The sequence below is a fragment of the Canis aureus genome, chromosome 25 (assembly GCF_053574225.1).
Source record: "Canis aureus isolate CA01 chromosome 25, VMU_Caureus_v.1.0, whole genome shotgun sequence".
NCBI lineage: Eukaryota > Metazoa > Chordata > Mammalia > Carnivora > Canidae > Canis > Canis aureus.
In genome coordinates, this window is record NC_135635.1 from 35,826,776 (window position 1) to 35,854,401 (window position 27,626).

Sequence of the window (27,626 nt, forward strand, 5' to 3'; positions counted from 1 at the left end):
GGAGCCCAAGAGCGAGCGCGCAGCCCGAGAGCTCGAGCCGCCTCCGCCGCGAGACGCCCCCGGCCGCCGCCGCCTGCGCCGCGCGATCCGCACCGGCCTCCCGAGAGCGAGCCCCGGAGCCGCGACCGCCAGCCGCGCTAACCGCCCACCAACCGCCACCGAGCGCCCGAGCGAGAGCAGACGAGGCGGCATGAGCGAGGCGGGCGAGGCCACCGGCACCACCAGCAGCAGCAGCAGCCTCCCGCAGGCTCCGGCGGAGGCGGCCCCCGCGGCGCCCCAGGACCCCGCGCCCAAGAGCCCGGGGGGCAGCGGCGCGCCCCAGGCCGCGGCCCCGCCGCCCGCCGCGCTCGCCGCGGGAAACCCCGGTGGGGACGCGGCCCCCGCAGCCACGGGCACCGCGGCCCCCGCCTCTTCGGCCCCCGCCGGCGGTGAGGACGCGGAGAAGAAAGTTCTCGGTGAGTCCGGCGGCGGGCGGGGGCGGGGGCGGGGGCGGGGGCGGCCGAGCACGTGCGGGCAGCTGCGGTGCGGGACCCCCGGGGCCGCAGAGTGACAGTCGGGGTCCCCAGCCCGCCCTGCGGAGGCTCCCGGGCGCGCGCAGCCCTGCGCTCCGGGCTGCCCCGCGCGCGCGGCTCCCGCTCCGGCTCCCGCTCCGGCTCCCGCTCCCGGGTCGGCGGGCTGGGCTCCTCCTCGCCCCGGTCCCCCCGCGCGGGCACTGTCCCGCGTCCCAGGAGTGGCGAACACCTCGGCCCCAAGGGGAGAGGAGCGAGCGGCGGGCCGGGGTGGGGGGACGGACACGTGGGACGGGCACCGTCGAGCCCTCTCTTGGGGTCCGGGCGAGCAGAGCAGTGTCCTCGGGGAGCAGTCGGGGGTGGGGGGCGGGCGCCGGGAGGGCGAGGCGGAGCAGGCTCAGGTGTCTGTCCCGGACGCCCTTCCCGCATGGGCACGGGAAAGACGCCATGCCCTGGCGGCCACATGCCGGCCGGGAGGTGTTGCAATCCCGTCCGGGAACTTGGATGTGGGTCCCACGTCCTGCGCTCCCGGTGCCCGCGGCCGCGAAGAGCCAGGCGGCGCCTTCCCACCGCGTACGCGCGTCCCTCTTCCCGGGCTGCGGGAGCGCGCCTGGCGCAGCGGCTGAAAAACCTTGGTGGGTCGGGTGCGTGCGAGTGACGCTGGTTCGAAGCCTCCTCCTCCTCTGGGACTTGCAACTTCGGGAGACGCGGGAACCGGAGCCGCTCAGGGGTGCGGGGCGGAGCAGCAGAAAGGGTCCCTGGGGTCCCTGGGGTCCCTGTGGGTTTTGTCGCCTGTTGGAGCGCGGGGCGGGCTGAAGCAACGCCCTCGGGGAGGCGTGGAGCGGGTTTGCGAAGCAGGTGGGCGGTGAATAAACATTCTGAAGGGTGTCTAAGGCATTCACTCTTTTTTTTTTTTTTTTTTTAATAGGAAAGTTAGGAGGTGGTGGAGGATGCTTCTGAACAATTTCCAGTACTTTGGGTGGGGCATGTTTGAGCTCTCTGAGCCTTGCCTCCCCAATTTCCTAGGAAGAAAAAGTGAAGAGAGAATGTGAACAAAGTATAAAACAATTCCATGTTCCCCACCGTGAGAGGCCTGTTTTCTTGGCTTTTGCTGAGTTCTTTGAGGAGGGCAACATGCTAAGTGGAACCTGCGTAGGTTTGGAAACAAAATTGCCCTCATTTTGCTGGACTAGAAGTTACTTAGGTCAGTATTGTCTTGTGAGCCTGTTTCCAACAAGTGTGTCTTGGAACACCACCAAGGGAGAGGTGGGAGAGAGACCACCTTGGGTTTTCCAGAGCAGTGTTAGGGTATATTCTTTTTTTTTTTTTTTAATTTTTTTTTTAAATTTTTATTCATTTATGATAGTTACAGAGAGAGAGAGAGAGAGAGGCCAGAGACACAGGCAGAGGGAGAAGCAGGCTCCATGCACCGGGAGCCCGATGTGGGACTCGATCCCGGGTCTCCAGGATCGCGCCCTGGGCCAAAGGCAGGCACCAAACCGCAGCGCCACCCAGGGATCCCGTTAGGGTATATTCTTGATGCTGACTTGTTCTTGTATACAGGAGTGTTTGCATGTTTTCACTTGATCCTTGGACCCTTCTGGATCTAAACTAAACTGGCATTTATTTATTTATTTATTTATTTATTTATTTATTTATTTATTTATGATTTTATTTATTTATTCATGAGAGACAGAAAGGCAGAGACTTGGAGGAAGCAGGCCCCATGCAGGGAGCCCTATATGGGACTCCATCCTGGGACTCCAGGATCACCCCCTGGGCAGAGGGCAGAGGCTCAGCCCCTGAGCACCCCCCCCACCCCCACCCCGGTGCCCAGACTGCTGGATTGTAAACTGAAACGCAGGTTTCTTGAAAGATGAAGGGAGCAGATAAATTTCCTTAACATTTCCTTAACATTTCCATGGTGCTGTTAAGCCTCTACCTCATTGCAGGAGAGGATTTGGGAGGTCTTTCATCTCCCTGCTGTAACTCCAACTCTTAAATGGAGGACGACCTTCTCCATGACATTTCAATACTGCTTGTCCCTGTCCAGTGTGTCCTGCTATCTCCTCTCCTTTGCCAGGCAAACACGGGTGCCTCAGATGGGCCAGGCACAGTGCTGACTGAAATGGAATTCTGCTCTTGGGTTCTCCCATTCTCCTTCCTTCACACAACCTTTGACTTGAGTGGGTAGCCCTGGGCCAGGGGAGTAGTTGACCTGAGTGAAAGAAAACTCTCCCAAGAAGCCCGGTGGAAGCCTCCTGCTTCTACGTGGTCTTCCTCCTGCACCTTCTCACTTCCTCCTCTGAGTCTGGTTTTAAAGCAAGAGGTGTGTGTGTGAATGTTTGATCATACATCCTTGGGAATATTTGTGGAATCGGGAAATTTAAAAAAAAAATACTACGTTGGGGAGTAACTTCAGCCTGGGATGAAGTTAGACTTGAAAGTAATTTTCAAGTGAAAAGGAATAAAGGGGAAAGGAGAAAAATGAGTGGGAAATGTCAGAGAGGAAGACAGAACATGAGGGACTCCTAACTCTGGGAAACGAACTAGGGGTGGTGGAAAGGGAGGTGGGTGGGGAGTGGGGGTGACTGGGTGATGGGCACTGAGGGGGGCACTTGATGGATGAGCACTGGGTGTTATTCTATATGTTGGCAAATTGAATACCAATAAAACATAAATTTATAAAAAATTAATTTTCAGCTTTGTTTCTGTTATATCAGTGTTGCCTTTCTAATCAAGATTATTTGTTTGACATTAACTATGTGACAATGAATCAAAGATTTCCTGTCTTTATATTTTCACTAATTTTGGGGCAAACAAACGGTGGCACAAAAAGCCTATCCTTTGACACACGATGAGCTACTTTCTGTTGGCAAATTGAATTTAAATAAAATTAAAACAAAATAAAACCTATCCTTTGAAATAACATGTGACTTAAAAGTAAGGTTTATGGAAAATGAGTGTCTTCTGTGTACCTTTAGATCTAAAAGGTGGTTTTTTTTTTTTTTTTTTTTTTTTTCCTTTCTTGACCTGCTCTGATGGCAGTGGCCTAAAACTAAGATTCCAATGGTTCAGTGTCTTCAGTAGAGAGATCTTTGTTACTGGGCCATAGAGCTGGAGATTGCTCAGTCAGTGGTGGGGTGAATGATTTTGGAGGCATAACGAGTTGTTCTTATTTTTCTTTTTACAAAGAGAGCTAGAATATTTGCTTAAACATATCAGTATAGCAAAACTCAGAACTATGCCCACAACAAAGCTGTCCTAATTAATATTTTAGTCTTGAATTTAAAAACTGAATCCTTACTGTTTATCCTTGGAAGTTACAGACTTTGCATCTCTCCTAGAACATGGATTAACGTTGTTACTTTCCTTCTCTTGCTGTGCCTTTTTTTTTTTTTTAAGGTATACTTACTGTCATATTTCCTGTTTCATTGAGTCTTTAATTGTTTTATGCATTTCCTGAACTTAGATGTAGGCCTTTCCTAGAGGTTCTGAATTTAGCACTCAGAATTGATTCAAAGGAGTCTTCTCAAATCATCCTTGATGGCTGAAATATGCATCTATGAAGTTGAGGTTATATGACTATATTATTTAGATTCTTTCTGTTGAATTTTGGTGAAGTGTGGTGTTGTACAGAGATTGTCCTATTCTTGATAGAAAGTCGAGACAATCAGGTGTAAGAGGGGGATTTTGTAAAACAAAACAAAAAAAAAATGCTGAGTTTGACTCTCCCCAACTGTGGAGATAGATAGGGTAAACAATGAAACAGAAGCCCAGATTCATCACTATGGTTTGGAAAGGCCTGTTACATCATGTCTCGGGGTGGTGAGTACAGACTGGGATTGAGACAGCATCAGTTCTATTATTACTCTTGACTCCTCTGATGGGCCCCCATCTGGCAACTAGACAAGTTACTTTATGTCTTTGTAGATTAGCTACAAAACAGTAGCTTTGTAGGAGCTGCTGTTTCACTAGTAAAGTTTGCTTAAGGTGTCAAAGTGTGAGAGTGATGTGTTAGGGTCATTGGGACTTAACCTTGTTTATCTATCTACCTTCTCTTTCACTGTGACCCTTCTTTTGCACTTATAATTTTTCAGCATTAAAGCTTCATCTTAAAGAGTATTTGTGTGTGTGTGTGTGTCTTTTTCCTTTAAACAATGTTTGCCAATTTTAATTATTGCAGACTTGTATAGACTTATGACCACTGGTTATCTTATGACTTTACTGAAAAGTTTAACAAGAGAGGTTTACCCTTCTGAAAAATATTTTCCTATGAGATCTTCCCTTGTACCACGTTCTTTTCCTGTGTTTTAGAATTAAGCCTTTAATGGCTTCCTCAGGTATGTTTAGGCTTTATATAATGCTATCAAGACCTTAGTGATATGAGCTTTATCTCTTTGTAGGTCAGATACTAATTTATCTGCTTAATCTTATTTTAGCCACCAAAGTCCTTGGCACTGTCAAATGGTTCAACGTCAGAAATGGATATGGATTTATAAATCGGTATGTGTGTGTATCTCTGTACATGTTTGAAATGCATGCTTGCTTTATGGCACCAGCAGTTCATAAACCCTTTACTATGCTTTTTAAATGGCTTATGCAAGTTTATTGTTTTGTTTTGTTTTTAATTGATGGCTGGAGTAAGTTTTAAGGTTATAAGCACTGCAAACATTCTTATTTCTAAGCTACTGCTGATTAAATATTAATTAAAATACATTTCCAGAATACCGATAAGTAACGTATTTTATAGAATTCAATCATTAAAAGAAAAAAAAGGTGAGGGAGATAAATGAGAAATGGGAAGGGCCTTTGGATAATTGGGACCATATCCATGATTTCACAGATGGAGAAATGGAGTCTTAGACTGGTTAAGCAACTTTCCTAAGGTCACACAACTAGTGAGTAATTGAGCTGGATCTGTAAGGTCTGGCCCAAGTCCCATGTAGAAAGTGTAGTGTTTTCTTTAAACGACGATAACTTCTAATTGTATAGAAACAAGAACACAACTATCGGCTCTTGGGAGTATGATGATATATTGTCATTTTCTTTGCCTCTCCCCCATCCCCGTGCCTTAAAAATACTTTTAATTTCTTCCTTATCTGATTTGGTGGGGTGGGGGGGGGGTGAGTTAGGGCAGGATGGGGGGGTGCTGTTTTAGGTTTCAGTGTAAGGAGAGCCTAGTTCACAGCTGTGCCCTGTCCTTTTAACTGTCTTGCTTTGCTTTTACTGGGAGGGAAATCTAGGGCTCTGATTACATTCCACGTGATTTAGGAAGAGTTGAGAGGGAAGGGGATGAGAGGGACCATTTCTGTAGAATCTATACACTTGGATCTAAGCACTCTAATAATATGGAGGAGTAGGACAGCTTTGGAAGTTTTTCACAAGGACTGATTGTAGGCATCTGCATGAAGTGGAGAGGATAAACAAAAATTTGTGTTGTCTTTTTGAAGTCTTGGGATCTAAACTCATAAAACATCTGTTCTTTTAAGTTTTTCCGTATAGCCAGTACTTTTTATTTATGAACTTTTTTGTCTTCCAACAGAAATGACACCAAAGAAGATGTATTTGTACATCAGGTAAGAAGGATACTAAATGTGTTACATTTGTTCTGTAATCTCAGGTTGTCTCTTTTCCAAAATGAAGTCCTGTAAGCTATTACTCTACTCTAAACTCTTCCTGTGATTTTTATTTTGGCAAGGGATCTCACTTCCACATTCTAAGATTGGCAGATAAACTCTTCTGTCCCTTCATATTAACTGCTTTTAGGTTTGCAGTTGGGTGGAGTAATATTCCGTTCACCAGTTTCTAATTTTTAAAGCCTTGAGTCCTTAACAGGACTTTGTTTCCATGTTAGCATCTTATTTTCCTGACTTTGTGGTTCCTCCTTAACATTTGGCTGGAACTGATCTGGCTTTTGCCTGGGTGGGTTTTGGTGAAGGGCCCTCTAGCAGAGTAGTTCTGACTTGAAGTAAGTCAAGCACAGTGAAGCAGATGGTCAGGATGTGTGTGTCCAAGGCATGAGAAAATGGCCTGACTCCCAGGATGGTCCTCACTGCTATTAAAATGAGGCATAGTGAGCACCATGTCCAGGTCAAAAGGTACACATTCTCTTGGATTTGAAGGAAATGTAGAAAATGGGTACAATATGGGAAACATGGGCTTCTCTACTACCAGTGTCTCTGTCTTTCTTTAAACTCTGGCCTGGGATGCTATTTATTTCATTGTGTATCCTGGACTTGTTTCGCATTCTAGGTTAAAAAAAGAAATGCCTCCTCTTGTTCTTTTTGTGTATTTATTTTTCAGCAAATTGTTTCCAATATGCGGGTAGCTCTTAGTGTAAACAGGAGAAGTCTAGAGCCAGGTACTAACACTAGGACATTTACTTGCAGAGTTTTTTTTTTTTTTTTTTTTTAAGATTATTTATTTATTTATTCATAGAGACACAGAGAGGGGGTGGGGGGCAGAGACACAGGCAGGGAGAAGCAGGCTCCATGCAGAGAGCCCGACATGGGACTCGATCCTGGGCCTCCAGGATCAGGCCCCGGGCTGCAGGCGGCACTAAACCGCTGCGCCATCAAGGCTGCCCTACCTGCAGAGTTCTGTCAAGCATCTGGTTTTCTGTGCTTTGGTTTCCTTATGTTTAGGGGTATGTGTGATTTTGGGGTGGGTGTGATGAGCTAGTGATAAGTTAAGATTTTGGGGTGGGTGTGATGAACTAGTGATAGTTAAGATGAAACTCTCTAGTTGTGGTTTCTATTGTTTACATTTCCGCTAGACTGGATATAATTCAGTTGTACCTCGATAATCCGGATAGATTTTTTTTGTTGGGATACAGAGACTTTTCAAGTCGTAACAGACTGAAAAAGAATGTTGCTTATAATAGCTAGAGGTTAATAGACCTTTTTGATTGGGAACTCTGGGTTTGTTGCCTGCCTGAGTTAAAGGACCTCACAAGTTTCGGTACCGGTGGCCAGCATCATCAGCCTGTAAGTCTGTGACCTGATTCCAGCCCCCATGAGGCTGTGTGGTGAGTCACCTCACTGTGTTGAGGCCTGCCCAGTTTCACAGGAAAAAGGGAAGGAGTCGGCAGGGAGGGGCTGTTTTTGGAATGGCTCAATGTTCTAACTGCAGCGTGTATATCCTGTCCCGAGCTGCCTTTCTTCCTCTGTGGGTGAGGTCTCTGGCCTATTGGCTCATTTTTTTCCCCTCCTCCCTCTTCCCTCCTCCTCAGAGTAAGGGAAGGGCTGGATTACACATGCCTAATCGCTTTATAAAATAAGGTTGACCTAGTTCCACAGAAACTCAGAGCCCCTTTAACTGTTTAGAGTGACCAAGGAAAGAAATGGAAATTCATTGCAGAAATTATTCTCTGCCTCACACTGACTGAGAAGGCATATCTTCAGGTGCAGGTGTCTCATGCAGCCTAATATCTTCATTCATTAACCTTTGAATGCGTCATCAGGGAATGTGTAGGGATGAGTGAGATATGAATGGTGTGATGGGGCAAATACTGAATAAATAATCATAGATAACACGGCAGGGAGATGAATTTCCCTTACCCATTCCCCATGTACTTCCAGACTGTTTCTTTAGATTTTCAGCTAAATCACTTACCAGCCGCATGTTTCCTTATCCATAAAATGGGGTGTCAAGGGGAAGAGGCCAGATTATGATTATCAGTAATGTTTCATTCCTGAGGTAATTTTGTGTATTCCCGTCAGAAATATTTATCTGACTGGCATTTTTAAATTCCCTTTTTCCATTTTTCATCATCCCTCCTCTCCTCCACATAGTTTACAATTCTTTTTGAGGTTAGCAGTTTCTCTTGTCTATAGAAACCTCTCTACCCGAGATGTGTATTTGTGTGTTTCTACAAAAATTCATCAAAGCATCACCACTGCCCTACCAGTGATAGAGGTACAGTCAGAATCTTAGATACTGAATAGTTTGAGGGAACTAATAGTATCGAATATCATCGTCAGGCTGTAACAGAAGTATCAAGTAACCAAACATTCTGTTTAATCCACCTATGAAGGAGAATTATCAAAGGTAGCCTGAATCAAGAAAATGATGTGGAACAGAGATTTACAGTGTTTTTTTGTTTGTTTGTTTTGTTACTGTTTTGGAGATCCAGGTTAGTGGGAGAATGATAATGTAAAAAAGTAATAATACGGGCAAACTTGAAAGATGAAATCTGTGGCCAGTGTTGATGTTGCTTCATTTAGAACTTTCTGTTCTCTTGACAGACTGCCATCAAGAAGAATAACCCACGGAAATACCTGCGCAGTGTAGGAGATGGAGAAACTGTAGAATTTGATGTGGTTGAAGGAGAGAAGGTGAGGGAATATAGTGGTGGGTCTCAAAGTGTGCAGGCACATAGTTTTCTTGCATAATAAATGGTCCCCCAGCCTCTTATGAATTAACTTGCCTTTTTGATGGGAAGGAGTGACATTTAAGTAGAAAATTTTGGATTATTAAATATCATTATAAACATTCTTTGGCTTGTTATAAAAGGGCATTTTAATTTCTCATTTAATAAATGATGAACCCTTTGTATGGAGGGAGAAGATAATTTTTTAAAACTTACAGGACATATTTTATTTTGGCACCAAATGTACATTTAAACGTAGATTAAAATTTAACTTTTATAGCGGTGCCTGGGTGGCTCAGTCAGTTATTTTGTGTTTGCTTTCAGCTCAGGTCATGATCTGAGGGTCCTGTTTCAAGTCCTGAGTTAGGTTCCCTGTTCAGCATGGAGTCTGCTGCTCCCTGTCACTCCCCTACTTGCGCTCTCTCTCTGTCAAATAAATAAAATCTTTAAAAAAAAATTAGCTTTTATAGTATTTTTTTAAGTAATCTCTGTACCCAACATGGGGCTCAAACTCAAAACCCCAAGATTGAGTTGCATGCTCTACAAGCTGTACCAACCATACGCCCCATAACTTTCATAGTATTAAAAATAAAAGTTGCTTTGGGAAAAAGAGTTCTTTTATAAGGATAAAGTTTTCATGCTGTGGTTTGTAAGCACTTCTGGACAAATAATACACAGAAAGAATGTTTTAATCTCAATAGAAGATTCAGATTTTTGAATTTCATTTATTTGAAGATTTTATTTATTTATTTATTTATTTATTTATTTATTTATTTATTTAATAGAAATCGTAGAGACAGAGCATGAGTTGGGTGGGAGGGCTAGAGGGAGAGAGAGAAGCAGACTCCTTCCCAAGTAGGGAGCTCCATGTGGGACTGGATCCCAGGATCCTGGGATCATGCATGACCTGAGCTGAAGGCAGATGTTTACCCTACTAAGCCACCTAGGTATTCCAAGAAGATTCAAAAATTTTTAAAAGATACATGTGTTTGAGAGAGAGCAAGTGGGATCCCTGGGTGGCGCAGCGGTTTGGCGCCTGCCTTTGACCCAGGGCGCGATCCTGGAGACCCGGGATCGAGTCCCACGTCGGGCTCTCGGTGCATGGAGCCTGCTTCTCCCTCTGCCTATGTCTCTGCCTCTCTCTCTCTGTGACTATCATAAATAAATAAAAATTAAAAAAATGTTTAAAAAAAAAAAAGAGAGAGCAAGTGTACAAAGGAGCAGAGGGCAGAGAGGGAAAGAGAGAGATTGTCAAGCAGACTCCTGCATGGAGCCCATTGTGGGGCTCAATCTCATAATCCTGAGATTGTGTCCAGAGCCGAAATTGAGTCAGACGCTTAACTGAGCCACCCAGGCACTCCAAAAAAAAAAAAAATTCAAATTTAATATAATCATTTTGTTTTCTCTTTGGCTTTGATTTTGGAAAGCCAGAGACATCTTCAAAGACTGTGTAACAACTTTGTTCAGATGAAGAACAGCAAGGAGCTAATGGGTCATCTTGAACTATATTTATAGAACTCTTTTTATGCTATTATATATTTATTCCAATATTAGTAATGCCTTTTATGCTTTTTAAAAAATCGGTAGTCTATTATAGACATCACTAAAACAATATGGAATAAAAATAAAATCATTTAAAAACCATATATGGTACAATTGCCATGGTAGCTAATTGTGGCAGCTGAGTTATACACTGAGTGAATGACTAGTTAACTACTATGCACGTGCTCTTTCCATATACATATACACCATTCCATGGTCCACATTCTGAAGAGTTTGTCAACTGTTTTGTTGAAAGAAGAAAGGTTACTACATTTAATAGGGAGATTGAAATGGTTTCTCTACCAGTGTGATCCATAGGCTGTGTTGCAAATCTGGAGTTTCACATCATCAAATGCTGATATGTAATGCTGATATGTAATGATCTCTATCATCCAATCGAACTCTTAAAATTTTGCATTGCCAAGCTCTTTTTACCTGTGTATGTTTTCAGAACTGGAGATTCTACAAATTGACATAAAGTGTGAAATAGACTCTTTCGAATCTCTTTTGTCTGAATTGTTTATATTTTTGGAGCACTATTTATCTGTCCATCTGAGAATAAGAACGCTAAGTCTGTTTCAAGGGTAATGAGAAAGTCTAATGTGGCACTACATTAGTGGAACCTAGATCTTGGCTAAGTTAAGGACCCATCTTTTCTGTTGCTGCCAAGATGGAGAGAAGTTTTCCCTCTCAATAACTCAGTGCTGGACAGAGCCATTTGAGACTGTGAATCGCTATTCCCTAGTGCCTCTTAGAATCACACAGGTCTCAACGTTTTTCTTTTTATTTTTTTTAAGGACTATTTATTTGACTGAGAGAGCGTGCACCCCCACAGAAACGGGGAGTGGGGAGAGGTAGAGGGAGAAAAGGCTCCCTGCTAGGCAGGGAGCCGGAGGTGGGGCTCCATCCCAGGACTCCGGGGTCATGACCTGAGCTGAAGGCAGACTCTTAACTGACTGAGCCACCCAGGCGCCAGGTTTCAACATTTTCCTAAGAAGATAAGGCCTCAGTTATTTTCCATTGAGGAACATTCTTCCTGGTCTACTATTACTTCTTTTATAATTGTGTTACATTTACTAGTTTATGTTCTTAAAGAAGTACATCCTGCTCTTGAACTTAGTATAACCAAGCAAGAAGGAAAGGTTTAGGTTGTGTGAGCAAAGAAACTACATTTTAATCCGTACACCAAGCACCCTGCTCATCTTATTAATACCTGGGTGTGTTGTGGAGGTCACCATAGGAATTCGTGAGTACATTCTGCCTGTCTTTAACATTCTGACTGTACAAGGCTCACTTTTTTTTGGAGGTGGGGAGGGTTAGTTCAGCTTTTGTGGCCATCTTTGTTAATTTTCTTTCTCAGGGTGCAGAAGCAGCCAATGTGACTGGACCAGACGGAGTTCCTGTAGAAGGGAGCCGTTATGCTGCTGATCGGCGTCGATACAGACGTGGTTACTATGGCAGACGCCGTGGACCTCCCCGTAATGTATGCTCTCTTCCTAAACGGTGACTGAAAAAATTCTCACATCTAAATTAAGTGTACACACTTGGAGCAAGTAGATATATTTTCTCTTGGAGGCACAAAATGATTTTTCTTTTTTTTTTGATGAGAAATTTTTAGTGCCCTGCATTTATCCATAGCCAAAGGTCTCTTTGGAAACTTGCCATTCAGAAGTTGTATCAGTTTGTACAAATTTGGCTGCAAGTAACAGACAATTATCTTTTAACAAGAAGGCTTAATTAAGATAGTCTGTGCCAGGATTGTCAAAAGGGCTTTCTCTTTATTTGGCTCTTTTATCTGGCCGTAACCTAGTCATGTGGCATGCACTGGCAAAGGGGAATGGGATTTCCATGATTGGTATAAACCTGTTATTCATCTCTTGGCACTAACACTGTTGACCTCTAAGAAGATAAGTGTTTGGATGGCAAGGGAGAATGAGGAATAGCTTGGGAATAGGCAAAAAACAGTACTACCACTGAAGTATTAATTTACCTTGACTAAGTAACTATTTTATTTAGCATAGCATTTTCCCATTTTTTTTAAAATATAGAAGCAGTAAGTAATTCTCCAGATTTTTAGTTCTTTAGATTGGTTACCAAAGTGAAATGGTTTACAACCAAGACTATTGTCTGCAGCTTACTTAGAAGGCTCAATTTAAATTACTCACAAGGCATCCAAAGAGAATCCCATTTATTTGTGTTCATGAGGATCCCATTAAATTTGAGTCATTTTTTGATGTTTCTAGAATTAGTCCTTGGGATTGGCACTATAGGATAAAACTGAAGATGCTTTGTGCACACTAGATTGTGGCTGTGTTTATTATCCAAGGAAACCTTTTGAAAAATCTCACCAGAATAATATGTCTGCAGAATGAGAATGATTTATCCCTCTGCTTTGATAGGTTTGTATCTTTCTGCTTACCTTAATGCTTTCCCTCTTCATTTTGTTATCTTAACACTCTGCCCAAATTTATTTTTATCAGATACCTGATGACATCTTATTTTTCTGTTTCTGCATTTTTCTTTTCTCTTTTTAAAAAATTTTACTGGTCTATTTTATTTTTAAAAAATTAAAAAATTTTTTTAATTCCAGTTAGTTAACATACAGACAGTATTATATTGGTTTCAGATGCATTATTTCATAATACAGTGATTCAGCACTTCCATATGTCACCCAGCATTCAACATGACAGGTGCGCACTCCTTAATCCCCATCACCTATCTTACCCATCTTCCCCCTCCTATCCCCCCACCCCCATCCCCTAGTTCTGTATTTTTCTTTCCCATATAGTGGCATCCTATTCAATTTCTTTAAAAGATTTTATTTATTTATTTAGTCATGAGAGAGAGAGAGAGAGAGAGAGGTAGAGACCTAGGCAGAGGGAGTAGTAGGCTCCATGCAAGGAGCCCGCCCTATGTGGGACTCGATCCCGGATCCCGGGATCATGCCCTGAGCCAAAGGCAGATGCTCAACCACTGAGCAACCCAGGCATCCCAATCCTATTCAATTTTTAATGAAAACCTGTGCAGGGGGTGAGGAGTAGGAATGAGCTACTATAACATTTATTATACCAAGTTAACTTTTTCAAGTTCATCAGATTCATGGAACTCTAGTTATGATGGCAGTTGACCCTTGGATAACACATGTTTGAATAGCAGATATTTTTTGGTGAATATAGTACTGTAATGTAAATGTATTTCCATTATGATTTTCTTAAAAACATTATCTTTTCTGTAGCTTACTTTAGTGTAAGAATGCAGTATATCATATATATAACATAGAAACTGGGTGTTTATTGACTATGTTATTGTTAGGCTTCCAGGCAACAATAAGCTTTTTAAAAAAAAATTATTTTAAACATTCTGCTTATTTATTCATGAGAGACACAGAGAGAGAGAAGCAGAGACATTGGCAGAGGGAGAAGCAGGCTCCAAGCAGGGAGCCTGATGTGGGACTCGATCCGGGACTCCAGGATCACGCCCTGAGTTGAAGGTGCTAAACCGATGGTCCACCCAAGAGTCTCAACAATAGCCTTTTAGTTAAGTTTTTGAGAAGTTAGAAGTTACACATGGATTTTTGACTGCATGGGGGTTGGCATCCTGAACCTTCATATTGTTCAAGGGCCAACTATACTTTACTAGGTTAATTTAGAAGTATAAATGGTAGAAAAACTTTAGTGAGAAATTTTATTGAAAGACTTTTCTCCTTAGCTGGAAAGAGCATGTTTGGCAATGGCAGGACCATTATTCTTATTTTGTAAAACTCTTAATGGAAGATTTGGCTATATAAAACTCAAAGCAAAAAAGCCCAAAAGGAAGAATAATTTATACAGTTGGTGTATATTTTCTATGCTAATATGTTTTTATATAGTTGGAAATTGTGTCTCATACAGGTTTTATGAAATGTAGAATGGCTTGATTTTTCTGAAATTAGACTAGTCGAGGCAATAGTTGAAAGTTCTCTTTCAGAATTTAGTTGCCCATGTGGCTGGTCCTGGAGGGTTCTAAATCTTAAATATACTCACCTCCAAAATAAATGGGTTATTATTTTATTAGTTTTAAATTTATTCATTTTTGAAAACTATAATTATTTCTCTTGACTATCTTTGGTATTTGCATATCTATATCCTTTAAGATTTGAAATAAATTCCTTGAGGGATTTTTGGCTGTTTGTTTTTTAATATAAAATATTAGTATGTGATATGGTAGTTTAAATATAGGAAAAAATGTAGGTCAATAGTTTCTGCTGTTATTAAGGCCTATATTTAGAAACTGTTTCTATTACTTACTACTATAAAAGTGCAGTAAATACTTTATTCCAAAACATGTATGGAGAATCATTCCATGAATCAGTGGTTCTCAAACTTTTTGGTTTTTGGACTCATTTGTATGCTTAAATATTATTGATGACCCCAGAATTTTTTTTGTATGTTTATATCTATTATTAATACTGTATTAACAATTAGAGCAGCCATTTAAAACATATTTAATTGATTTAAAATAAGCTCCTTACACATAAACACCATTTTTATGAAAACTATGTTTTTCAATTGAGTGAGAAGAATGATGTTGCTATATATTTTTGCAAATCTCTCATACTTGGTTTGATAGAAGCCTTCTGGATTTTTATCTCTCATTCTGCATTCAGTAAGCTTAGAGGCTATTATGTCATTGTAACTTTTTGATGACCCTCCACATACCCATGAGAGAATAAGAGGGGAAAAGGCAAATAGTGTTCTAGTAGTGTTATATAAGAATGTTTGAATTCTGTATCCATCTCCCCCCAACCCTGAAAGGTTTTCAGAGACCTAGTCCATACTTTGGGAACTGCTGCAGGAAGGTAGGACTCCTAGGACAAACCTGTTGAACTCCACAAAATATTTTTTTTTCTTGCTCTGCCCTGACTTCGCCCCAGTGGATGACAAACATTGAGACACACACAGCAGGCAGAGCTAACTATTACCAGCCTTGTAGTTGTTTTTTTTTGGGGGGGTGGTTGATATGTGAGAGTCACTAATTCTAATTAGATGCTACTAAATTCATAATTGGTTGATTGCTTTTGCTTTCTGCTTTTTGATATTTTATCTGCACAGATCTACTTTGATCTCAATGTAGTTTATCCCAGGTAATCACATGATTCCCTGGGTTAAATGCATTCTGTCTGTATAATAGAAGGGATTATTCTTTTGGGGGAGTTTTTTTTTTTTTTTTTCTTTTGGTGATACTCATCCTAAGCGGTATTCTTTGGTTCTGTTCTTGCTGAAACTTCTTCTGAATCTCTGTTTCTTTGCTTGCTAGTACGCTGGGGAGGAGGAGGAGGAAGGGAGCGGCAGCAGTGAAGGATTTGACCCCCCTGCCACTGACGGGCAGTTCTCTGGGGCCCGGAGTCAGCTGCGCCGCCCCCAGTATCGCCCTCAGTACCGGAGGCGGTTCCCGCCTTACCACGTGGGACAGACCTTTGACCGTCGCTCACGGGTCTTTCCCCATCCCAACAGAATGCAGGTAAAATTGCACCTGGGACTTGTCTTCAGCAGTCCTCACCCCTCCATCCTTCCTCTGCCTCCTCTTCCTCCTCCTCCTCCAACACCAGCCGCCGGGAATCAAATCTTGCTTGTGGCTTCCTGATGCTGCAAAAGCTGAGGCAAGGCCTCGAGTGTGCTTTTTCAGAGCAGCCATTCTAGTAGCAGTACCAAAAGCATAACCACAGAAGCGTGCCTCTAGTTGGGCACCCTGGTGAACAGGGTATACCCTGGTGAACAGGGTATATTTTAAAATAGAGAGATGGATGGTTATGCATTAAGAGCTTGAACTCTGAAGTCAGCAGACCTGGATTTGAATCTTGTTTCTGCGGCTTGAATCTGTGAGCTCTCAAGATAACCAATTTAATCCTCATCCATAAATGGGGATAATAGTATGGTGCCTCTCCCATGGGTTTCTGATGATTAAATCAAAGGTGAAGATTGTAGCACACTGCCTCAGGATAGATAAAATTTCTAAGTAAAGTCCTTCATTTTATCTATCTATCATCTATCTATCTATCTATCTATCTATCTATCTATCTATGTCCTTCATTTAAATGAGATGGCCTTGATTATTAAGAAAACCTAATGTAGATGTGGAGATTGTTGATTAGTTATTGATTCTCCCTTTTCATTGAGAAATACCGATAGAGCCTTTGCAAACTTGACCTATAATTAATAAACTTTGTACTACCTTGGCAGCTCCAAAGAAACTTGGAAGACTTCGGATAGGATATCTTTTTTGTTATCACTAGCTACAACTTTTTCCTCTTGGTGTCCTTGGTTTTTGTTTTCTGTTTTTCCACTAAGTGTTTTGACTGAACACTATGTTCGGTCTGTTCTACCCTTCTCCTGTCCCATCATGCATGACTATGTTCTTTCTACATTGCTGTTTGTTATTTCCCCTCCACTCTTTACCAGCTGTCCCTGACGAATGTGCTAAAAATAACGAGTAGACTTGCATATATGGAGAGATTGGGTACATGAGGCATAGTAGGTTTCTTTAGGGCAGCATTCTGGGCTTCTAGGAAGTGGAGAACAGGAAGAGTCAGTGAGGTTGTAATACACATTTATTTTTAGGGCATTAGTTGTGCTTTCCTGAAATAATCTTTCTTAGTATTTAGCCAGCACATCTATATGTATCATTTTTTGAGAACTTGATTCTTTTTTACATTGTTTAGAATAAAGTATGTTTCATTTTAGGAATTGAAGGTTCAGAGCAAGATGATTCTTCCATGCTATGTAGAACAACATTTGCACAAGCTGGTTGAAAACTGATTTTGAGAAACATGTGCTTATTCTGATAATCGCACGGAGGTGTTCCAACTTGAGCTGAACTTCTTACCCATTCCATATGTGAAATAAAAGCTATCGTTAGATTTCCTTCAACATTTTTTCCTTACTATCTTTCTAATACATACCATGTTTGGATGTTCATTGACTAAAGAAGTCTGCTTAAGACAGTTGACTGTATCAAATGAAAATCCCTAAAACTCTTTCATATAGCTAGGCTACTTCAAAGTTGTTAGTGTAACGGCATAAAAGTATAGAGAGATCTCTAGGATGTTAAAATTATTGAAGTCAAATAGAAAAGTCTTTGCAAACATTTTCCACTACATAAAAATTGAAGATTATTGGACCAAGAGGGGAAAAAATGATAATATACAGGCCAATAGTCTTTTCCTTATATACAAAGGACATAATATAGCATGGTACATCAGTGACCAAATGACTTTTATTTTTTTAAAGATAATATTCTAGCTTAACTTTAATTTTCACTTGGTAATTAAGTAGAACTGGTTACTGAGCTAATAGCTACTATTTGCAGTCTTTGAGAAAAGAGCTATATGATGGAGAAAGGGAGTATAAATTATTTGGCTTTGACTAAGTGACAGATGTTTGAAATCAACTCTCATTCTGTCTTCTGTAGCTTTTTAAAATTGGCATGGCTTCCGTATTTTTGTTGGTGTTGTTATAAATGAAGAGATTTGATTATTTTTAAAAATTGGCGGCTTTTACTTAAGGTTGTGTGGGCAAGAAGTTGTAGAGCTTGATTTAAACTCCGTTGCTGCAGACGTTCTTCCCATCCTATCATTCTAGTAAATTCTAATCCTTCATACATGTTAATTGCTGTTTCTTTCTGCTTTTTGTGCATCAAAGTTCCCTAAGAAAGAAAGAGCTTGGCTTATTAGAGAACTCAAGGAAGGCTCCTGTGGTTGGACAGTGAGAGTGAGGCTGTAAGGGGTCGGAGATGAGATTAGGGCGAGATCTTTTTTTTTTTTTTTTAAGATTTATTTATTTATTCATGAGAGACCCAGAGAAAGGCAGAGACACAGGCAGAGGGAGCAACAGGCTCCTTCCAGGGAGCCTGCTATGGGACTCATTCCCAGGAGCCTGGGATCACATGAGCCAAAGGCAGACGTTCAATCACTGAGCCACCCAGGTGCCCCTAGGGCGGTATCTTAGAGCATATCCAGCCTGCCTGGTAGACTGATAAGGACTGCTGACCTACTCTAAATGTGATGAAAAGCCAGTAAAGGGATATAAACAGGGAAGACACATATTAAGGAGCTCATTGGACTATTTATGGAAGCTAGACCACAGGAGGTGAAAGTGGACGTAGGGAGACCAGCTGCTATAATCTTCCTGTGTAGAGTTAGTCATGGCATGGATGAGAATGCTAGCAGTGGAGGTGTGCTCAGTGGCCAGATTTAAAAAATATTTTAAATCTAGAAGTGACAGCATTTGATAATGGAGTGAATGTGTGGTGTGAAGAGTAAAGGATACCCCTGTGATTTCTGATTTGAACAAATACAGGAAGACTGAAGAAAGATTGGGTTTGGAGGAAAGTTGGAAATCATCTGGAGATCTTTTCTCCCTCCACCTCCTTCACATTAAATTTTATCTCCAAGTGGAGATGTGAACTAGGCAGAAAAATAAAGCACAGTTGAGAGGGAGAACATGGCTTGAGTTAGGAAGGTGTCATTTTAGATAAGGTAGTTGACAAAGTCTTTGGGGTCATATTTGAGGAGAGACCTAAATGAAATGAAGGGAGTGAGTTATTTAGGTACCAGGAAAGGCCAGGAACAGCAGACGGAATGTCAGGGACTGGCTGAAGGGAGTCCGAGGCAGAGAGATGATACTATGTCGAACTTTGGAGCCATAAGGACATAATAAAAGCCCTGGCACAGATGGTGTTAACTATAAAGTGAGTGTAGGTTGAAAAATTGATCCTAGGACTGAGTCCTGGGGCACACTGACAGTGCAAGATGAGGAAGATAAAGGACCAGATAGGGAGAATATATTTCAAAAAGGAAATGCTGCTTTAGATGCTGTTAAGCAGAGGAAGTTGAGCTGTGAATTGATTACTGGGTTTGCTAACTTGAGGTTAGGGTTCTGGTAACGGCAAAAGTCTGGTTAGAGTTAATTTAAGACAGCAAAGGACAAGGAAGAAAAGATTCTCCCTTGAGGTTTCTGTGGTGGTGCGAGTGGTTTTCATTTAGTCTGTATGTCTGTAGAAGACGTCAGAGAAATGGAGGAGGATATAGGATCAGGATCAGGGAAGGATTTTTTGTTTGCTTTGATTTTTGTTTTTACATTTAGTGAGTTCTCTCCTGGCCTCCCTAACCGTTCCCTCACCAACGACTTACTCCTAAAGCCATTATAGAGGGGCAAGTCAAATATGCTATACATTCGCACACACATACACACATTTATATATGTGTAACTCATACCGTATACATGTGTGTGTATGTGTGTATGTATATATATAGGTATTAGGATGTGTATGTGTTTCTTATGTCTGTCTGTACAAATAGCCTGGAAACAGGGGCTCCTTAATAACATTGGGCATACCTGGTCTGCAATTTTTCATTTCCTAATACCATTCTCCAATAAGAAAAAACTCTTGGATAAATGGCTGATTTCAGAGCTGGGCCAGAGAAAGTACAATATGAGCCCAGAACATCTTGTTGTGCCAAAAAGCAAGAAAGTACTCAAAGAATGTTGGAGACATGTCAGAGGGACATGAGCCAGCTTGAAAGGACTCCCATTGGCCAGTAAGGATAGTAACAGATTATAACTCATTGAATAAAATAGAAAACCATGAATCTGTACAGATATAAATACAGAAATGAATATATTGAGAATTTGATGAGGAATGAAATACTTACAGACTTTGAGAGTACTTCTCAAATTCCTCACTAATTACAAAGAGGGAGAGAGTAAATTTACAGCTGAGCAACCTTGGCAGACACCACCTTAACTACTTCTGAAAGTGAACATTGTCAGTAAGGATACAAATTGAAACCATATGCCATCCAACAGGATGCAATGAGAAGAATGCAGTGTGACTTTGGCTTCTCTGCCAAAGATGCATAAGCTAAATCATGGGGAAACCCCAAACAACCCTAAACTGAAGGATATTTTATAAAATGCCTGGCCTGTAATCTTTAAAAGTGTCACAGTCATGCAAGCCAAGCATAAAGATTGAAGAACTTTTTCAGGCAAAGAGACCGCTAAATTCAGGGTGTGCATGGTTCTGAATGGGGCTTCTGGCTGTCAAGGACATTAGTGGAACAAGTGATGTTTGAACGGGGACTGTGGATTAAGTTCTGGATTTCCAAACTTTATGTAAATTTGTGATTTTTTTTTTAGAATTGCAAAGGACGGATGGTATTTCGGCATGTTTATATGCCTGGATGGAAATGAGGGATTAGAGAAGGGGGATACAGTGAAATGGGGAGGAGGGATAGGGAGTCGATGCCTTCTAGGAGGTAAGAGAGGAGTTGGCTTTGGATAGGAGCAGGGACCACTCACCCAGGGTTAGGAGAGGGGAGAAAATGACAGCAAACACGAGTACAGTACAGGGGCAGATTTTGAGTGAAGGAACGTGGAAATTCTTTGCTAGTTGCTTCTCTTTTCTTAGTGAAATACAGAGAGGCAAGGGATGTTAGTATTTTGAAAAAGAAGGTTGAGATGCAGCTGTATATAAAGAATTTCAGAGATGTCTGGTGGGTTGTCTTGTTAGTCTTTAGTCGTTTCTTTTTCTGGGGGCTCCACAGTAAACGAATTTTATACCCCCAGCTTAAAATAAACTGATCATCAAGAAAGTATAATTTGATTTCTTTAAAGATTATAATTAAATAATGCAAAGAGATGAGAGGAAGCAATCAGAGGTGAAAGTGTGGTTAAGAGGTATAGGAAAACCTTTGATATTTTTTGAAATTTATTTTTGTTTATTTATGATAGTCATACAGAGAGAGAGAGAGGCAGAGACACAGGCAGAGGGAGAAGCAGGCTCCATGCATCGGGAGCCCGACGTGGGATTCGATCCCGGGTCTCCAGGATCGCGCCCTGGGCCAAAGGCAGGCGCCAAACCGCTGCGCCACCCAGGGATCCCGGGAAAACCTTTGAATGTAGAAACCATTAATGGTTGAATGGATACTCTGTAGAATTAGTGGGTCTGAGTTTGAAAAGTGGAAAAGATTCCTATTGGCTCAAATGTGTATCATTCATTTTATTTCGTTTTGCAATGTAGGGGCTTTGTTTCGTTCTGTTTTGTAAGAGATGAGTGGAACACTTCAAAAGGTTAAGTTAGTATTAAAAAATAAAATTACGTGCTCTGTGATAGGCAAAAAGACTGTTCAAATGGAAATCAGAAAAAAAAAAACAAAAAAAACAAAAAACAAATGGAAATCAGTTTTTCTTTGCTATCACTTGTGAAGATCTAAATCAGTAAACAGTTAAAGTTGACGGTTCTTGGCTTCATAACAAAGCCTCTTTTTATTTTACTTTAAAAAAAATTTCTGAATGCAACTGTGGGCTCTATGTCTCTTATATCTGGTAGTATGACATTCATTTTCAGCTCTCACTGCCTTCTTGTAGGCCGGTGAGATTGGAGAGATGAAGGAGGGAGTCCCAGAGGGGACACAGCTGCAGGGACCGGTTCATCGAAATCCAACTTACCGCCCAAGGTACCGGAGGTATGTGATGTTTTTCACTAACGACCAGTTGCAGAGCTTGTGAGCAAGAGTATAGTGGATGAGACCCTTGTGGGTTTGTTTGATGGATCTGTTATGTAACTGGAAGAAGTGGCTGCTTTGACCACATGTCTAAGTTTTGGGGGAACTCTGCAGTATGTCTTCAGATGGCCATGTGACATTTCCCCCCTACTTAACAAAATATTTAGGTATCTCTGTACCAAACTATTGTTATTTGTTAGCTCTCATATGGTATGAATTAATACTTAATTTGAAATTATATTTAATGAAATAAACAGTAAATTAGTTGATGGGTAATTCGGTAGTGGTGCTACAAATAACTGGAGGAAGAAGTGAGCACCGAGAGAGTATTTGGGATAGTGAATATTCTGATAACCAAGGCAATTTAGATGTTAAGTCAGGCTACAGATGAAGTTGTCTTTAAATTCCCACCTTCCAGTTAGTACCTGTGTCTCCTTTTGAAGGTTCCTGGATTCTTTTTTTTTTTTTTTTAATTTTTATTTATTTATGATAGTCACAGAGAGAGAGAGGCAGAGACATAGGCAGAGGGAGAAGCAGGCTCCATGCACCGGGAGCCCGACGTGGGATTCGATCCCGGGTCTCCAGGATCGTGCCCTGGGCCAAAGGCAGGCACTAAACCGCTGAGCCACCCAGGGATCCCGGTTCCTGGATTCTTAAGACTTAGTTCTCAGGTTTCTTCTAAGATGGACGTTAAGGAATATTTTATAATTTTTAAAAGTACTAATGGATCTGAGATAATGGTCCCTGGCATAGTAAGCCCTCAGTAAGTACGAGGCAGTAGTACACCAGTGATGTTCATATAGTTGAAGGAGTAAGTTATTTGTGCTTTATCCCTTGTGAAAGCTGAATTGGACTACAATTCTTAAGATCCTTATCTTAAGCTCTTTATATCATAAACCTCCTGCTCCTTCACCTGTTCCCTTGATGTAAATGAAAAAAGTAGACCTTCACTCCTGATTGACATTTCTTCCACATTTAGGTTGGCCACTATGGGTTTCCTGAATAGAGGAGGTATATTTTGGGAAAGGATTGTACCACTCTGTATCCTTTATTCCTCACAAAAATTCATTCCAGTTTTAGACATAATCACTCCTTTTTTTTTTTTTAAGATTTTTTATTTATCTATTCATAGAGTCACAGAGAGACAGAGAGAGAGGCAGAGACACAGACAGAGGGCGAAGCAGGCTCCATGGCAGAGAGCCCGAGGTGGGACTCGATCCAGGGTCTCCAGGATCACGCCCCGGGCTGCAGGTGGTGCTAAACCACGTGCCACCGGGGCTGCCCGACATAATCACTCCTAATGATCAATTACTGAGGACCTTTAAAATAAGAGACTTCATAGAAATGCTTTAATGAAAACAGAAAGGAGACAGTGGTATATGTAAATTCCAGCCCTGACAATCCCTGGCTGTGCAATCTTTGGAAAACTACATTTTACCTTTTTCGAACTATAAAAAAGCAGCATTCCCTATGGTCCAACCAATACTTGCCCTCTCTACCACGTCTCTCGGGTTTTCTCACTATAAATCCAACTCCCAGATTTAGCACTGAAATTGAAATTAAGTATTTAACACAAATGTGGCAGTGCAGGCTCTGGCACAAAGTAATGTTAGTTTTCCGCCACTTTTAACCCCCGTTGCCTCCACTAAACTGTTCATGGAGGGCAGATACCAGGCATCGCTTTTCTTTTGAAATTTTCCTGTCCTTGTTGCCTGTCAGGTGCCTGTCAGGATCATAGTGTGTCTAGTGTAGGTTTATTCACAACAAATAGGTGTTCAGATGAAGGGGGGTAAATGGTGGGAAAATAGGGCTTTTTTTGTTTGTCTTTTTAACAAAATCTCTGTTCCATTTGCTGCATTAGCCTGTGTATAATCCTGGCAATAAATACTGATCACTTGACTTAACTTAGTCTTCAAAAATAAAGATTATTCTTGAGGCCTCCTGTCCCATTGCAGTTGTTCTCTTTCATGTTCTCTGCTCTAGAGGCCCTCCTCGCCCCCGACCTGCCCCAGCTGTTGGTGAGGCTGAAGATAAAGAGAACCAACAAGCAGCCAATGGTCCAAACCAGCCATCTGCTCGCCGTGGATACCGGCGCCCATACAACTATCGGCGTCGCCCCCGCCCTCCTAATGCTCCTTCACAAGATGGCAAAGAGGTAAATCCAAACAGCCAGAGGGAATGTTGTTGCCAGGTCATCCTTAATCATCTCAGACTTTATTTAATACTTCGTCCTAAGAGTGGCTTGATAACCTGGTAACTGTCAGTTATATAGCATTCTATATAAAGTGTTATTTATAATAACATAAGTATTTTATACCTAATATTATATATTGCATATGAAAGATAATGTTTTAATATATATTCTATAATATTATATATCTAATACTAGATATATATTATGGGGAGAGAGAATAGCCTATACATAACACAAACCAAATCTTCGAATTCAGCTAAAAAGCATTCTCTGAAAGAATTATGCATACTAATAAGGATTCAGAATTAAAATGTTTAGTGCTCCCCGAACAAAGGATGGCATTTAGAGAGGTTCCTTTCTCTAACTAAGCATGTGCTGAAAGCAGTTGGGTATCGGAGACTTTTTGTTATGGAGAGTGGTGGAGTGGTGGGTGGTGTTTAGTTGCCATTTATGGGCCTTTCTTCTGTGGTACCAATTTTTGACTTCTGCTTCAGAATAGTTAATTTTGCACAGTAATTTACCTTCATAAGCAGCAAGATTCCAACTTTTGAGACCTTTTGGTCTTGAACATTCCATTGTCCTCTGAAATAATTTCTGATTTATGGTGTTGTTTCATGTTTTAGACCAAGGCAGGTGAAGTTCCATCTGAGAACCCCGCTCCAGCCACCGAGCAGAGCAGTGCTGAGTAACACCAGGCTCCCCAGGCACCTTTACCATCACCAGGTAAGAGCTCCCTAGGCCGAAGTTGATATTTTCTCTTTTTTTTTATTTATTTATTTATTTATTTATGATAGTTACAGAGAGAGAGAGAGAGAGAGGCAGAGACACAGGCAGAGGGAGAAGCAGGCTCCATGCACCGGGAGCCCGATGTGGGATTCGATCCCGGGTCTCCAGGATCGCGCCCTGGGCCAAAGGCAGGCGCCAAACCGCTGCGCCATCCAGGGATCCCTTTTTTTTTTTTTTTTTTTTTATTTTATTTATTTATGATAGTTACAGAGAGAGAGAGAGAGAGAGGATATTTTCTCTTAAGTATTGTTAACTTCTAGCCTGAACTGGTTTTGTGATTCATCTGGGCCGACCCCTCATCTCCTTTAGAATTCTGGAGAAAGAGTAGTTTTAGTGGTTAAAAATGGGATTTGACCTTATTTTTCTAGGCTTTCAGAGTGTAAACATTTGACAGTTAATGATAGTCATTTTTTTTCTAGACATAATTTTTTTTAAAGATTTTATTTATTCATGAGAGACAGAAAGGGAGAGACACAGGTAGAGGGAGAAGCAGGCTCCTCATAGGGAGCCTGATGGGGGACTTGATCCCAGGACCCACACTCTGAGCCGAAGGCAGACAGATGCTCAACCACTCAGCCACCTAGGCATCCCTTTCTAGACATAATTTGTAATACTAGTATCTCTTAAGAAAACTTTGAAGGTTTTACTTCTGTGACACCCAGTGGCCAGTTTGAACAGGAGACTGATCTACAGAATAAATTCAGAGATTGTTTTCTTCCCTTTGATAACCAGTATAATTTATTTTGAGGCAGGGCAGTATAAGTGGGAACCAAGAGGTTTATATACTCAGTGCAGGACCTGCTACTCCACACTTGCTGGGTGATACTGCAGTTTGTATCCCCTGCCTCAGCCGTGTCTGCTGCTGATAAGACAGGGATACTGCCTAGATTTACTCACTAGGGTTGTAGAGATTTAGTGAAAGAACAGGTGTGACGCGCTTGAACAGGGCATGGTAAATTTGCTTGCCGTCTTCATTGGTGTTTCCTGCTGTCTTTTCTCAGTGTAGACCGTGGGCATTTTATGTAGGCAGAAATCAAACTAGAAAGACTGGCCCAGTTGTGAAGCCACTCTTGAAGGAATTTTGAAGCGCATAGTTGTTTTCATTCTGAGTTTTTTACCTAGTAACTTCCAGGACTTAAATTTTTTTTTTTAAGATTTTATTTATTTATGCATAAGAGACAGAGAGAGAGAGAGAGAGAGAGGCAGAGACACAGGCAGAGGGAGAAGCAAGCTCCATGCAGGGAGCCCGACATGGGACTCGATCCTGGGTCTCCAGGATCAGGCCCTGGGCTGAAGGCAGCGCTAAACCGCTGAGCCACCGGGGCTTCCCCAGGACTTAAAAATATTTTTTTTTTTTTAGGACTTAAAATTTTTGAGTATTTCTTGGGTTGTTGCCCTTTTCTTTTTTCTTTTCTTTCTTTTTTTTTTTTTTTTTGCCCTTTTCATTAAATAAATAATTCGGTTTTAGTTAAAAGAGGTTGAAGATTCATAGCCTTCCATCAGGTAGACATATTTGCTGTGCTAGGAATATTGTATTTTATCTCTGGGTTGCATGGACAATATATGGCATAGAATTAAACTCCCTCTTTTAAATCTGCTTGCATTAACGGATTTAGAATTGTGTTTCCATCATTTGGCTGTAACCTTCTACTTAGTAGTATTATTTCTAGGTCTTCTAAGGAAAGAATCTAAAATGCAGAGAAACAAATATTCTACTTCTTAGACTCTAACATTGGGAAAGGGCTTAATTTGGGGGTATATTCATATTAGGAGATACTGTGCAGCCACTAAAATGATATGAAGAATTATTGATTCTGTAGTATCATTTATTTGAAAAGGCTTCAGTGATGGTAATTTTCTTTCATATAATTTTATTTATTTATTTTTTTTAAGGTTCTTCATATAATTTTATAAAGTTTATACTACCATGTACTAAATGTTCTGGTTTATAAAAATGTTTTATTAAATGTATAGTTTACAAATCTATAGATTTCTGTTTAGAGCTTCTTGAATTATATTTTTGCCTTTTTATTCTTTAACTCTTTGTCATTTTGTCATTCTAAGTTTGGTTTTAATTTTTCTCCAGGTGACCTAAAGAATTAATGACCATTAGAAAAGATAAAGCATAAAGCAGACCATGACCTTACCAACACCAAAGAAACATCCAAGCAATAATGTGGAAGACTAATAACCAAGATGTGGACATTAGAATGTTTACTATTATTCTTTATGAAACAGACAACTACAAAAGAAAAATGTCAGCCAATATTTCTAGCAAGCTGAGATCCCGGGAATGCCTGCACAAAAGACAAGAGAGCAACCTCCCCAGTTTCAGCAACCACTAGGTTTATATTTTTTTCCTGGTTTTTACTGTTTTGGTAATATGAATTGAAAAAAGAAATATTAATACCACATGGGGAGAACCCCAACCAAAGAAACCTGAAATATATAGTAAATGCTTTTTTTTCCTTTTTTGTTCATTTTGGATGCTGGTGCTAAACTTCCAAGTGTCGTGATTTAAAAAGAAATTTTATGCCCTTCTTATTTATTTCTAGGATGAGGGGAGGATAACATTTTTGCTTTCTTATGTGACTCTTTAAAAATGTGCAGTATGAAGTTCCTCAAAAATAAAATTTTTACCCTTGAAAGGAAGAGGTGTATAACTGTGGAGTATGTTTTCCT

General features: G+C 41.2%; 1 protein-coding gene across 2 annotated transcripts; it reads left to right on the plus strand.

Annotated features, from left to right (window-relative positions):
- YBX3 (Y-box binding protein 3) lies at window positions 1-27,596 on the plus strand. 2 transcript variants are annotated; one of them, XM_077871060.1, is made up of 10 exons: window positions 4-455; window positions 4,952-5,015; window positions 6,055-6,088; window positions 8,759-8,848; window positions 11,786-11,908; window positions 15,721-15,924; window positions 21,828-21,925; window positions 23,948-24,119; window positions 24,782-24,881; window positions 27,031-27,596. In XM_077871060.1, the coding sequence occupies exons 1-9, from the start codon at window positions 191-193 to the stop codon at window positions 24,845-24,847; spliced, it is 1,116 nt and encodes a 371-aa protein (XP_077727186.1). In that variant the 5' UTR covers window positions 4-190; the 3' UTR covers window positions 24,848-24,881; window positions 27,031-27,596. The 2 variants fall into 2 exon arrangements, with proteins under 2 accessions (XP_077727185.1, XP_077727186.1); XM_077871059.1 differs by lacking the exon at window positions 15,721-15,924 and having other exon boundaries at window positions 1-455.
- The last annotated feature ends 30 nt before the right edge of the window (window positions 27,597-27,626 follow it).